Source organism: Alternaria arbusti, assembly GCF_024043155.1.
Source record: "Alternaria arbusti strain BMP 1465 chromosome Unknown scaffold_35, whole genome shotgun sequence".
Taxonomy (NCBI): domain Eukaryota; kingdom Fungi; phylum Ascomycota; class Dothideomycetes; order Pleosporales; family Pleosporaceae; genus Alternaria; species Alternaria arbusti.
The window spans coordinates 140602-153178 of record NW_026249975.1 but is presented as its reverse complement, the minus strand read 5'-3'; the positions used below and the strand labels follow the sequence as shown (position 1 = coordinate 153178).

At 52.3% G+C, this 12577-nt stretch overlaps 4 protein-coding genes across 4 annotated transcripts; 2 read left to right on the top strand and 2 right to left on the bottom strand.

The window, feature by feature from the left end:
• Positions 1-992: 992 nt before the first annotated feature.
• On the top strand, positions 993-2358 carry J4E86_011504 (uncharacterized protein; the record flags this gene model as incomplete). Its single annotated transcript, XM_051451995.1, has 2 exons — positions 993-2267; positions 2311-2358. The coding sequence occupies 2 exons, from the start codon at positions 993-995 to the stop codon at positions 2356-2358; spliced, it is 1323 nt and encodes a 440-aa protein (XP_051296892.1).
• Positions 2359-4354: 1996 nt separating this feature from the next.
• On the bottom strand, positions 4355-5391 carry J4E86_011503 (uncharacterized protein; the record flags this gene model as incomplete). Its single annotated transcript, XM_051451994.1, has 2 exons — positions 4355-5027; positions 5084-5391. The coding sequence occupies 2 exons, from the start codon at positions 5389-5391 to the stop codon at positions 4355-4357; spliced, it is 981 nt and encodes a 326-aa protein (XP_051296891.1).
• A 3754-nt stretch (positions 5392-9145) lies between these two features.
• J4E86_011502 (uncharacterized protein) lies at positions 9146-10367 on the top strand (the record flags this gene model as incomplete). The annotated part of the gene is made up of 5 exons (XM_051451993.1): positions 9146-9164; positions 9215-9259; positions 9374-9450; positions 9509-9754; positions 9804-10367. 5 exons carry the CDS (start codon positions 9146-9148, stop codon positions 10365-10367), a joined length of 951 nt encoding a protein of 316 aa, XP_051296890.1.
• A 395-nt stretch (positions 10368-10762) lies between these two features.
• On the bottom strand, positions 10763-11467 carry J4E86_011501 (uncharacterized protein; the record flags this gene model as incomplete). The annotated part of the gene is made up of 1 exon (XM_051451992.1): positions 10763-11467. The coding sequence occupies one exon, from the start codon at positions 11465-11467 to the stop codon at positions 10763-10765; it is 705 nt and encodes a 234-aa protein (XP_051296889.1).
• Between the last annotated feature and the right edge of the window lie 1110 nt (positions 11468-12577).

Below are 12577 nucleotides of genomic sequence, written 5' to 3'. Positions count from 1 at the left end.
GGGGAGGGGGAGGGGGAGGGGGAGAAGGGGTTAGATGCTGTTCTGATGCCGGGGTATCAGAGTGTGGCGCCGAAGCATGATACGTATGGGCTGCCGATTTATACGGTTGTGGTTAATCTGCTGAATTGGCCGAGTGGGGTGCTGGTTGCTGGGAAGGCGGAGAAGGGGGGTGATAAGGAGTTTGTGAAGGAGGGGGTGAATTACGAACCGCCTTGTAAGTGATCTTTGCGAATCGAGGGTATGCTTGAGGCTGACTTATTGCAGATGATGCGGATGAGTGTGAGGGGTTGCCTACGCATGTACAGGTTATGGGGAAGAGTATGATGGATGAGGAGCTGGTGGAGATTATGAAGGTTGTGGAGGCCGTGTTGAAGGAGTAGTATCTGCTTTGACATCTTTCTGCAATTACATACCGCCTTGATTGTTGGTTTGCTGGCATCCATATCATGTACAAAGAGATGCTTGCGTACAGCTGTTTGTGGCAAGCATACTGCCGTATATACGCAGCTCTCATCGCATGTTAGAATGGATAATTCATTCTTCTCATTTCTGCTCATACCTCAGATTGATTGAGTGGATTCTATTAGGCCTTTATGGCGACGCAAGGCTTATATTTTCTGTACATGATGTTAGTTCGGCATCCATGCACGTGATCCACCCATTCACTTGCTAGCGTCACCTCCCTACTATATAGACTAGGGGGTTTCTCTCTAGATAGAACATCAATATACAATCTACACTTCTCTCTGTTCTACATATTACAGAGTCACAATTCGCTCCTTACATGCTTTCTATTTCGCTCATCAACTGCCAACAATGAGAGGGAACGTCGTCAGCGACTCCAGAGCCTTTCACTCGGACTGTTGTCTGGGCTCTCACGCCTTTGTTTGAAACCATAACTCATTGCGCTCCACCAGTGACAAGCGCAACACACTCACCTCATCCGCCTTGTTGTCACCCCTGACCACACCCCAACTTGTAACCCATTCAAGATGGCCGAATCATCGGGCCCAGCTAGTTTCTTAAGCCTGCCAGCAGAGATGAAGACCAACATCTTCGCCTCCGTACGCGACAAAGCCACCAATGCAGCCGTTCGTCTCGTCAACCACGAATGGCGAGATATCATCACGCCAATGGCTTTTTCGAACCTTACGATAGCGTCGGATAATGTCACCCCAGAAATGTTGAACACACTCCTCGAGCCTGGGAACGGCGTCATACGCCACGTAAAGAGTATTTACATCGCCTGCAGTGGTACTGAGAAGCTGTACAATGCATGCGACTACTCAACGCAGATGATACTTATGACAATTATTAATGAAATTTTTAAGGGGGCATTATGCGCTCTAGCCGGGGAAGTCAATTTGTCCACAGGGATGATGTTTCATCTGCTGCAGAACCAGACGAAGATAAAGCGGCTCGATGTTCTTTTCAATTCAGGGCTTGGTACTGCCAACGTAAGCTACGCACACGGAGCTCACGAATCGTGGATATCCTCTCAACTTGCAAGTATCGAGTCGCTCACCGTGATGCCCGATGACATGGGCAGCGAACAATGCAAGGCGGCTGGACTACTCGTGCGCAGCGCTCCGAATCTCAAAGAACTCAGGATTGTGACACGTCCTGATTGCCTCAGTCTAGTGGCGTATCCTGACCGCCCAGAGGCACGACCAGACTGGGCCGTCTTTGGAGGGCCGTCTGAAAGTGGCAGTACGCCTCCTCAACTCAAGTTATCACGGGTGAGCCTGGAGCAGGTGGTCTTGGGGCGAAGGGCTGCAGCTCTAATGCAGGGCAACGTCGACTTATCCAAACTCAGATGCCTTCAGCTCGTGGATTGCGAGAGCATCGTCGATCTAATGACAGTACTTGCGCCCGTTTGCAACCTCACTGAGTTGAACATTATGATGGCTCGGAATTCTTCTCCACTAGAAGACACCATTCGAGCTGTCGAAGCACTCCTCAACTCCTTCAACAGCCTGGAAAAGCTTTGGCTCGGCATGGCAGACGGACGCATGGTCGATATATCTTGTATCGCCCGCCACACCTCCCTCCGCCAACTCGGCATAGACGGCCAGATAACAGACCGCGTACCCTTCTACCCCCCGAAGGATCTGGAAAGACTACTAAAATCACTCCCCTATCTCGAAGGTCTCGCCGTACGCTTCCCCCGCCGATCCCTCCACCCGATCCGAGATCCCAACCCACTCTCTTATCTAGTGCCAGACCGACCCGGCTCCGACATGATATTCGACCAGAAGACTTTTCTAGTAAGCAACCCTCCAAGGTCTTATCTCCCCAAAACTCTCATAGCGAGAACTGACAACGTCTTTAGACACATCGCCGCACACCCCCATCTGAAACACCTCCGCCTCCTATCCCCACCAGATATCCACTACACCCACGCCAACTTCGTTCCAGATCGTGAGCCCGACGCCGTCGGCTTTGATGCACTGGATGAGATGGTTATGCAGCACTATGCTGCACAGATGCTGTATTACCTGAGCAGTTCAGGCTCGCGAGTACAAATTCTGGGTATCTCACCAGGTGCAAGCCATATCGTGGAGAAGACGGGGCTGGAAGATGGTAATGGGCATTCTTGGCCGGAGTATTGGTATAGAATAGGAAGAGATTGTGGTGACGGCGAGAGCGGGTCAGTGGAGATGATGGCAGGGAGAGAGCCGGTGAAGGAGAGGGAAGGAGATGTGTTGGGGAAGTTGAAGGAGGTTGCTGTGCCGATGAAGATGGGACCTGGTGTGCTGGTTAACACTGTGTTTAAGCAGATGTTTGATGTTCGATGTTGATGGGGACTGGGAGGGGCGTTATTATCAAAGCTCTAGGTCCAAAAAGATCTCCTGGATACTGAGATCTTTACCGCAGACATGCGCTCAAGTAGGGCGAGTTTTAGAAGTCACAAGCATGGTTGCCGTAGACATGCTTTTGTATCTTTTGAGTTTGGCAAGACACACATGTGGTTGTTGGATACATATTCTTACTTAAGTAAAGGCCAGCGCTTCATACTCTCAAAAGTCTTCTGGATACCGACGTCTTTGCTGCAGACATGGACTCATGTGGTGTGAGTTGGAGAAGCCACAGAGTTGATTGCCGTAGACATGACTTTCTGTGCTCAAAGGTTGAGAAGTTACGATTGTGTCTGACGCACACATGCTCTCCGGCAAATAAAGACACACTTCCGTTTTTCTGGTGTAGGCGGCATGTGGAACATGGGTCGAGAGACATTATGACTTCACGATATGCTCTTCATGCGTATAGTCATCGCGCTACTTCTCAAATTCAGTTACCAATACATATGCGAGATGGAGACGTTCAATCCCAAAGTTTGAAACGAGCGACTAGAGATATCATGTAGTTTTCTAGCTCATTCTGTGTAGTGCCCATCCCGCTTCTTTGTACGTAGATGATCTGCCAGATACACAAAGAGTAAGATTGTTTTAAGGACTACATGCAAGTAACCGCTTCCTGAAACCCCAAAAATAACTTCCCAAGCCGAAGACATGCACTTTTACGGATGCCAGCACACTGCGCTCGAGATCATGTGGCAGTCTGGCTTAGCTCTTCGGACTGATGATGGTATGGGAATCGCCCACCATGTGTTCCATGCGGTGGACGGCATCCTTCATGACCGCGGCGGCAGTCTCGAGGGAGTAAGAAGACCCACCGATATCCTTTGGTCGATGTCGCATCCTCCGCGTTCACGAACATGAGGTTGCTGTCAATGCCCCATATAGCCTTGTTGACAGTGGCGTGTTTAGCAGAGAGAGAGTTATCGAAAGACCCCGCTCCTGCCTGAAGCTGTGGCATATCAGTCGCAAGGACACCCAATTCTAGCAGTGCTAGGTTCTTGACTCGAGAAGTCTGGTTGAGTTCATTGATCTCGAGGCCTGCCGTAGCCCATAGAAGGCAAGTTGACAAAGCGAGCTGCTTCGCGAACGGTTGCTCGTTGTTCTGACCAAATATCGCCGGACCCAATCGGTTCACGGAGCCGATGAACATTCGCAGACAGGCGTTCCAGAAGTGGCTGAAGAAGCCAGCATTCTCGGCATCGCTGGCGCGTCCAGCTTCTTCCAAGAACACTGCGTGAGATTGATGGATGACATTGAAGCTTGGGGTCGTGGTGACAGACGCGGTTGTACACATCACCGCTGCCTTCCCAATCAGTGCGCGAAGTCCAAGCTTCGCTGCGGCTTTGACTGAGTTGACAAGGAGCAAGATACTTTTGGGGACTACGAGCAACCCGCCGCTTACAGATATTTTGACACAGCTCATCAAGACGAAGACATGCGGTTTTGCGGATACCAGCACGTTGCGCCTGAGATCATGTAGCAGTCTGGCTGAGCTATCCTGCTCGAGGAATGGAAGTTGCGAGCAAATATCCAGAGTGATCGAAGCTGCCTTTGGCATTCCTGATTGTCCATTCGCCCTTGATGTCTTCGATCGAAGTGCCCCCTTCAAGTACCAACTTCACGTCATCGTACGTGAGCGAAGGTGTTTGTTCCTTGGGCCACTCTTCTACATTGTTGGCGGCCAGTATGTCTCCCAAGCGACAATTGAGGGCGGCTTGTACGACGATAGCTAAGGTGAACAACACAGCAGTATCCCAGGAAGGTAAGTGGCCGTCGAGAGCATGCTGGATCATGCCTCGCGACATCCGACGGACGAAGTACACTCCTAGAGCCTGATCGCGGGAGACGCACTCTTGTTTGGATGCATAGCCGTCGTTGAGCGTCCGTTCGATAGCACCTTTTGCTCGCATTTCTTGACGTGTGGTGAGCTTGAAGTCGTTCCATCTGAAGCTGGCTCGCTGTGTGACGGCTGTCATCACTTCTTTAAGTGTGTTGTACGACCATTTCACTCGCGGCTTCGAATCGATGGGCGCTTCTTCAACGATGTCGCCTTGTTCGTTGGCCTCTTCGTCGTCACTGTCCGTGCAGGCTGGCTTCGGCTGGTATCGGCGAAAGTAATATAGTATGAATTGCTCGAGCTCGTTCAAAACGAAGACCTTGGAGTTACTGATATAATTGTTAGCACAGCCCACAAATAAAACCATTGGTAGAATGAAACCTACTTATGCCCTAGAATGTCCTTCCTGAACTCGTCAAACCTTGTACCCCATGTCGAGACGAAGCGTCGTCGAGTGTACGATCCAGGCTGAACAATAAAGCTGCTCAGGTTTCGCAGCTGCTCCGCCCATTGGGTATTTGTAAGCCCGTTGGAATCGTGACGTTCATGGGGTGTGTGGCCGAGATGGTCGAACTCTTCGAAGAAACCGTCGTCACTGTTGTTGTTGTCGTCGTCCACACCTGTGGCGAGCATGAAGTCGTGATTGGTCCCATCCGATGTCTCGAGTGCTTGTAACTCTCTGAAGGCGGCCATTGTGACAGCTACAACGGGGAGGTGGATAACAGGAGTTGAGGGGAGTGAAGGAGGTAACGGAGGTGAAGGAGGATGGAGAAGGATAGAGGAGGATGGAGGATGAGAGGTATGGCGAGCTGATAGTGGATTTTGAATGACCACCACCTCGTCTGTCGTGCAGTAGGGGCGAAGCAGTACCGAGGAAAGGGGATTCGAACTCCGTTCCCGTTGGGCGTTGTGCCTGCGTAGCTTCCCTGTAAAAGCTTGTGCTTGCTTCTTACTCGTGGTGTACGCTTTCCGATACCATAGAGCGGAAGTTGCACTCTAGCAGAGATGCACAGTTGTGTATACATAAGAAGGCAGTCTCACCCCGGTGCTTGTTGGTCGTAGCGCGTGGCTGTTATCGTGGTAGAAGGTGAGGGTTGATGGAAATCGCAAAACTGTGGTTTGGCGAGTGATATGTTGTTCCTATGACCAGTCTCGCAGACTATAATAGCGTTGAAAGAGGTATTTTCGGCATATCAATCCAATCGAAAGAAGAGTGTGGTTTGATGGGGATGTTTGGTTTCAGGTGCCTCGATGGGCTGCGCTCGCATGGTGGCGCGATAGCTTGTCGAGCGTGTGCGAGAAGACGATTCTGAGACGGTCGCGCAAGGCAGCAGGTCGCTACCAAGTACTCACACTCTCAGATGTATTTTTCTCGCACTCGCTTTTGGGTGACGATCAGTGGCGAGGATAGTCAGAAAGTTGGAGGGGTGTTGGTTGGGTTCAATGCCTCAAAGGGCTGCGCTCGCATGGTGGCGCGAAAGCTTGTCGGGCTTGTGCGAGAAGACGATTCTGAGAGGGTCGCGCAAGGAAGCAGGTCGCTACCAAGTACTCACACTCTCAGATGTCTTTCTCGCAGTCGCCATTGTTGGAGGGGAGGGGCGGGTGGTGGTGAGGTGGTGGTGCGGATTGGGTTGTTATAGCGCCGACGTCTTTTTATTTAGGCAGCAGCGCAAGTCGCGGTGACTCACGTTCTGTTAGTGCAAGGTGAGTGACCGTATAAACAAGGTGACGTCAGTGTATGTCGGCAAAGTTGAAGGTGAAGCCGCCTTCACCCGCTTGTCTAGATAGCTTGAGCAAATTGGCCTGGCAATCGTTGAGAACAATGCTGTTGCCTTCCCCGATACCGGAGACGCGACATGCTGTGACAATATGTCCCAGAAGTGAATTTTATACATCGTCCATGGATACTAAGACCGGTACCAGAGCGGGACATGGCGGGAGCGCGTGCGAAACTGATCACTGCCACGATAGTCTGCAGAACGATAGCAATGCGATATTTGACTGCAGTCCAGGGAAGACGTACGGTGATGGACACTTGGGAAACAGAGTCGGAACAACGTCATGATGGGCAAGTCTCAGTACAGAACCCAGTGATACCAGAACAGTATCGCTCGATCGTGGACGGTTTTGAAGTACATATCAACTCCACAATATTGCTTGTATGTATGTGAAACCACACACTATACATATTGCGTTGTTTCCATGAGTCGAAGACCTTCTTCGATAGCATGCTATGATGACAAGCGATGTGTGACCAATCCGGGCTATAATTGCTATAGATACGATACAAACAGATCTGTATATTTGTGGTATAACAGACTCTCATGCTCATGCAAGTGGAGCGTTGTATATAAGGGGCTATAGTCCTACACCCATCGAGACGCCGTGCCCTTCAAGAAGATCCTCCGTTATGATCGAGTGACAAGGCCGTGGGTCTGGATCAGATAGGTGTCGTACTCTGATGGACTGCTGAACTTGTGGGTCGTAGTGCATCCTTCTAGGTAGCAGGAGTGAACGGTTGGCTTCTCCCACCTTGAGTACAGTAGGCTGATTGACTCTGTGCTCTTCCTGCGGATGAATACGGTATCAGACGTGTGCTTTGTGGCGGGTTTCGCACCCCTCGAATCGGCATGTGATAATCGTGTCGCGGTCGTACAAGGCCATGGCGTATTCAAGATGATCTTCTTTCATGTGCTTGTCGATATGGATAAACGATGCGAAGTCGGTGCGTGGGCAGCCGTCAATTGGGCACGCGGCGGGACAACACTCGGTGTGCTTGGTGACGACATGCTCTTACAAAGCCTTCTTGTTTTTACAGGACTTGTCTCCTGTCTTGTTACATTTTGGCAGAGTACAAACTGGTTTGGAACCTGTCTTGGGTACTGGCTCCGGTTCGTCGTCTTCTGGAATTGTCGGAGAGCCTCGGACAAGAATGGCAGTATCCAGTACAGCCATGCCGAAGCGCTCACGTACATGTTGAGTTGATAGATGGCGCGAGCATTGGCCGATTACAGATCGTACTTGTCGACTAAGTGCAGTGCGTATGGTGCGCCTGCGACCGCAGCAGGCTTCAACTATATGGTCTCCTTCATATGCCAGCTTGACGGCGAAGTATGAGCAAATGGGTTTGGTCTCGCAACCATTCTTCTATGCTGCAGCTGACAACACATCTGATAGATGCTTACTGTGCTGAAACCGAGCCATGTATACGCCTAGGGATTCGATGATACTCCTCAAGATCAATGAATGATGACTTGTATGCTGCAAGAGACGATGAGCTAGGCTTGAGATGGACGGGAGTATATTTGTATGTTGTAAATTTGTATATAACGGCCAAGATACTACCAGCAAGCATGATTTGCACAGTAGGAGCGTGCAGAAGGGAGCTAGAGTGACTTCGAGAAAACAGGCTGTTCATGGAAGACCGATGGTAGCTCATTCCACCTCCTTCTAACACGGTATGACAAGACGCAATGACGCAAGTGTTCTCGCGGTGATAAAACTTGAAGTACCGCCGAGTTCAACATTCTTCATGAACGCGATACTGGTTTGGCATTCCGATGACTGGCGAAGTCTTTGTGATGTCCCGATGTGATCGGATGACTTGAGACGGCTGCCGTCGGAGGGGTACTGAAGAGCGTCAGACAGCGACAATCGACACCGACATACGGTGTCAGCCAGCATCACGAAGCTCCTGCAACACCAACGTCACGCATCCAGCCATGGCAGCCTTGGAAAGGCATCTCGGCAGCCCTAGAAGCCAGGCGAGGCTTCGCGAACCACGGCCCTTGTGCCAATAGCGGGCAGCGCGATGGAAAATTCGCCGCCTGGAGTTTCGGGCCCCACGTTCTTTGAGGCCCTCGCCGCTAGTTGTTGGCCCGAGCCAGGTTCCGTCCCCGAGATTACCCGACCTAAAAATGGCGGACCCTGACAATGGTGGCTCGCAGAAAGGAGAGGGTGGGAGACTTGGGCTGGAAGAGGCATGTGAACACTTGTACATCCCCACAGTGGATTTTCCATGTTGAATTGACGGCTGCGGGCTGCCTTTAGACGCAGTTTCGTCAAGCCATAGGCATTGTGTGGCTGCTACGGCAACGCTTGTGGGGGTTCCGTTGGGATCAAGAGGCAGAGTATCGTGAATTGGATGCAGAGCACGACGTCGATACATGGCGATTGGAACGTACGAGAGGTCAATTGCAATGCGACGGCCATCGTGAGGACTTTTTCTCATTCACCATTGTCCCAACCCGCGTTTCCGAGGTGTTGATGAGGGTGCGCTCGGGATAGCGGGCAAGGCCACTAGCACGTGATTGGCTTAGTGCGAATTAGCGCTGCTGGCAGAATTTGTCGCAGCTTCGCTACAAATACACCGTTCTTCCCTCAACGCAGCACCAGCATCTGCAACCTCACCTTTTTCAACCAATCTCCCCTCCATACATCATCCAAGATGTCGGGCGCACAGCAGGGTGTGTATTACATCTACGAATTGCACGAGACGACGCTGACTAGATTGCAGACAAGTCCCTTTTCGGGATGCCAGGTTTCGTGGTGGACTTCTTGAGTACGTTTATCTCCATCGACAGGTCCATCAATCCGTCTGCCATTGGCAATTGGATGTGATGCGAGCGTTGTCGGCCAAGTTTTGCACTCGCAACAGCCACTAACAGCTTATCAGTGGGTGGTGTTTCCGCCGCCGTCTCGAAGACCGCTGCTGCCCCCATCGAGCGTGTTAAGCTCCTCATCCAGAACCAGGTAAGCATTATCAGAACCTCGACCCCTGCATGTCGACAATTGCTGACCCACCCCGCAGGATGAGATGCTTAAGTCCGGTCGTCTCGACCGCAAGTACGATGGCATTGGCGAGTGCTTCAGCCGTACCGCTAAGAACGAGGGTGTCCTCTCCCTCTGGCGTGGTAACACTGCCAACGTCATCCGTTACTTCCCCACCCAGGCGCTCAACTTCGCTTTCCGCGACACCTACAAGTCCATGTTCGCCTACAAGAAGGAGCGTGACGGTTACGCCAAGTGGATGGCCGGTAACTTGGCCTCCGGTGGTGTAAGTACATCTGTTCAATGGCTAGCAAATCATGATCTAACAACAATAGGCTGCCGGTGCCACTTCCCTCCTCTTCGTCTACTCCCTCGACTACGCCCGTACCCGTCTCGCCAACGACGCCAAGTCGGCCAAGAAGGGTGGTGAGCGCCAGTTCAACGGTCTCGTAGACGTCTACAAGAAGACCCTCGCCTCCGACGGTATCGGCGGTCTCTACCGTGGTTTCATGCCCTCCGTTGCTGGTATCGTTGTCTACCGTGGTCTGTACTTCGGTATGTACGACTCGATCAAGCCCGTCCTCCTCACCGGTTCCCTCGAGGGTAACTTCTTGGCCTCTTTCGCTCTTGGTTGGGCCGTCACCACTGGTGCCGGTATCGCCTCCTACCCCCTTGACACCATCCGTCGCCGCATGATGATGACCTCTGGTGAGGCCGTCAAGTACAAGGGTACCATGGACGCCGCTCGCCAGATCGTTGCCGCCGAGGGTGTCAAGTCTCTCTTCAAGGGTGCTGGTGCCAACATTCTCCGTGGTGTTGCCGGTGCCGGTGTCCTGTCCATCTACGACCAGGCCCAGCTCATCCTCTTCGGCAAGAAGTTCAAGGGTGGATCTGGTTAAGCGCCTTTCTTCCCTCTACGATACCCCCAACCTGCGTTTATGTGGTGGAAGCAGTTATTCGCGACGTGAGAGATGGGGATGGGGTGTACGTGTATGAGAACGGCAACACGCCCTGCGGGCCGACGGTTGTTCTTGGTTACGAAAAGCACGATCCCGGGTGGTAACACACTCTTGTACTTTATACATTCACACGTCATATCCGGCTTGCAATGCTTCATCTGTTTCTGGCTGTACTTCCTCTTTTCATCGCTTGGTGCAATGGGGAAAATAGTGGTCTATAGAAAGTCATGGGTTTCTTTGTACAAACAAGTTGCTTCTACTATGAGTGATGCACTGCTCTCCTGACTGCCTATGCTCGTGTAGCCCCTCCAGGGCTCTCCAAGCCTAGCACGTTCTCAGAACCCGCCGCCATTTTTACCCTGAACAGCCCTCCACACGCTCTCCTCGCCCTTCTTCAGTGCCTCACCCGCCTTGTTCAGCATGCTCCACGCCTGTGCCCCAACGCCCTCGCCCTCAGCGTCTCCCGCTCCGCTTGACCCACCAATGCCTCCTCCAGCAGTATACGGTGCATTATCCATCGCCTGAACATAGCCCGGCGGGTGTTCCAAGCTCGTCCTCGTAGGCTGCGCTTGATCAGCCGACTGGAACGGCGACGTAGCAGGGCCGTAGTTGAGCGTCGTAGGACCAGGTTTGCTAGCCGTCGTAGCCGTCACCGTCGACCTCCCCGCTAACATGGAGTCTGAAGGCGGGGGGTGACTGAACTGCGGCGGTGGCGCTTGCCGTGTCTCCGTTGTTATAACCGTTGCCGTTGGAACAGCGCCTGCTTGCGGCGCCGCTGGTGTGTATCTGTCGTTTCCTTCTGTCATTCCGACTGAACCTGTTGGTGCGGCGGGACGGGCGCCGGGCTGTGGAGCTGGAGGGTTCGACGATGCATCTTGTGTTGTTGTAGCGGGGGCGTAGGCGGGCGTTGTGCGTGTGGGAGGAGGGTTGTTGGAGGCGTTGTCGGGGTCTGAAGACGCGGTTGAAGGGGTGGTGCCGTCGGGTTTTGCGGCTGTGGTGGGCGCGATGGGCGCGTTTTTGTGGATGGGGATTGGAGGCATGTTGGGGGTGGTTTGTGGGGGTCTGGGGTGTTGGATGAGTTGTTTGTGGTTTGTGTGGAGGTTGTGAGGATCGTGGAGGGTGTAGTCGCAGTAGAGCGGGCAGTTACTTTCTAGATTTTGGGGTGGACGTAAGGATTGGTTTGGAGGCGATCTAGAGGTATGGACACGTTGTAGAAACTGTTTGTTGCTGCCTTGTGCTGTGCTCTGCTGGCCTCTTCGACGCGTTCTTTGGTTCAGATGAAGGTGCTTGCTGCTTTGGGCGATGATGTCATCTACCACGTGGAACCTTCTTTCGACCTCTGCACCGCTGCGGTCCCTCGCTCGACTTCACTCCCCGATGTCATTCAAACCCATGATTATGCATTGCAACATCAGAGTTCAACACGCTTTGGACCCGTTGTGCAGCCTCGGTGTGAGTACACCCTGGTAGCAATCACAATTGACCATAGGTACTCACTCTCAACTGTCATTCTGTCCATGACTGGCTGGATGCACGCATATCAGCACCGAGATTACGAATCTCTTCCTTTGTCGTTATTCCTTTTCTCATGCATATCGATGTGTAGCTATGCCAAGCCTCTGAGCGGCTGTTCGGCGCAGTCGAAACAACATTCACAGGTCAAGAGAAGCTTCACGGCTTCGTATCCGTTTCGTCCCTTCCTCGATCCTTCTCTTTAGCCATTGCCCATCTCGCTTTGCCCATCCCAATCTGCTATGGCTACAAGTGCATGCTGCTGTGTGCTTTGATCAGGAGTTGGGTCCCACAAAGGACCGATGGTGATGGATCAACAGTCCAGACGCTTCGGTAAAGCAAGAGATTTCGAGTCTTCTCAAGAAAAGAAAATTTGCCCACGCTTCTACGCTGCGACGAACCGCACACATCGATACGGCCGAAAGGCATGCACATCGTCATACCTCCTTCGGAGTACCTCTCACATCGGTCGCTCTGCACGCAACCCGACAGCCGCCCACACCAGATCGAACGTGGCACCACAGATCCATATTTTCAAGATTGAACATATGCATCAGGACCATCTCCGTTCTTTCAATACTTTCGATACATGTGGTTTACTGATCAATCGCGACTCAAGCCGCCCGCTCCACCACTGA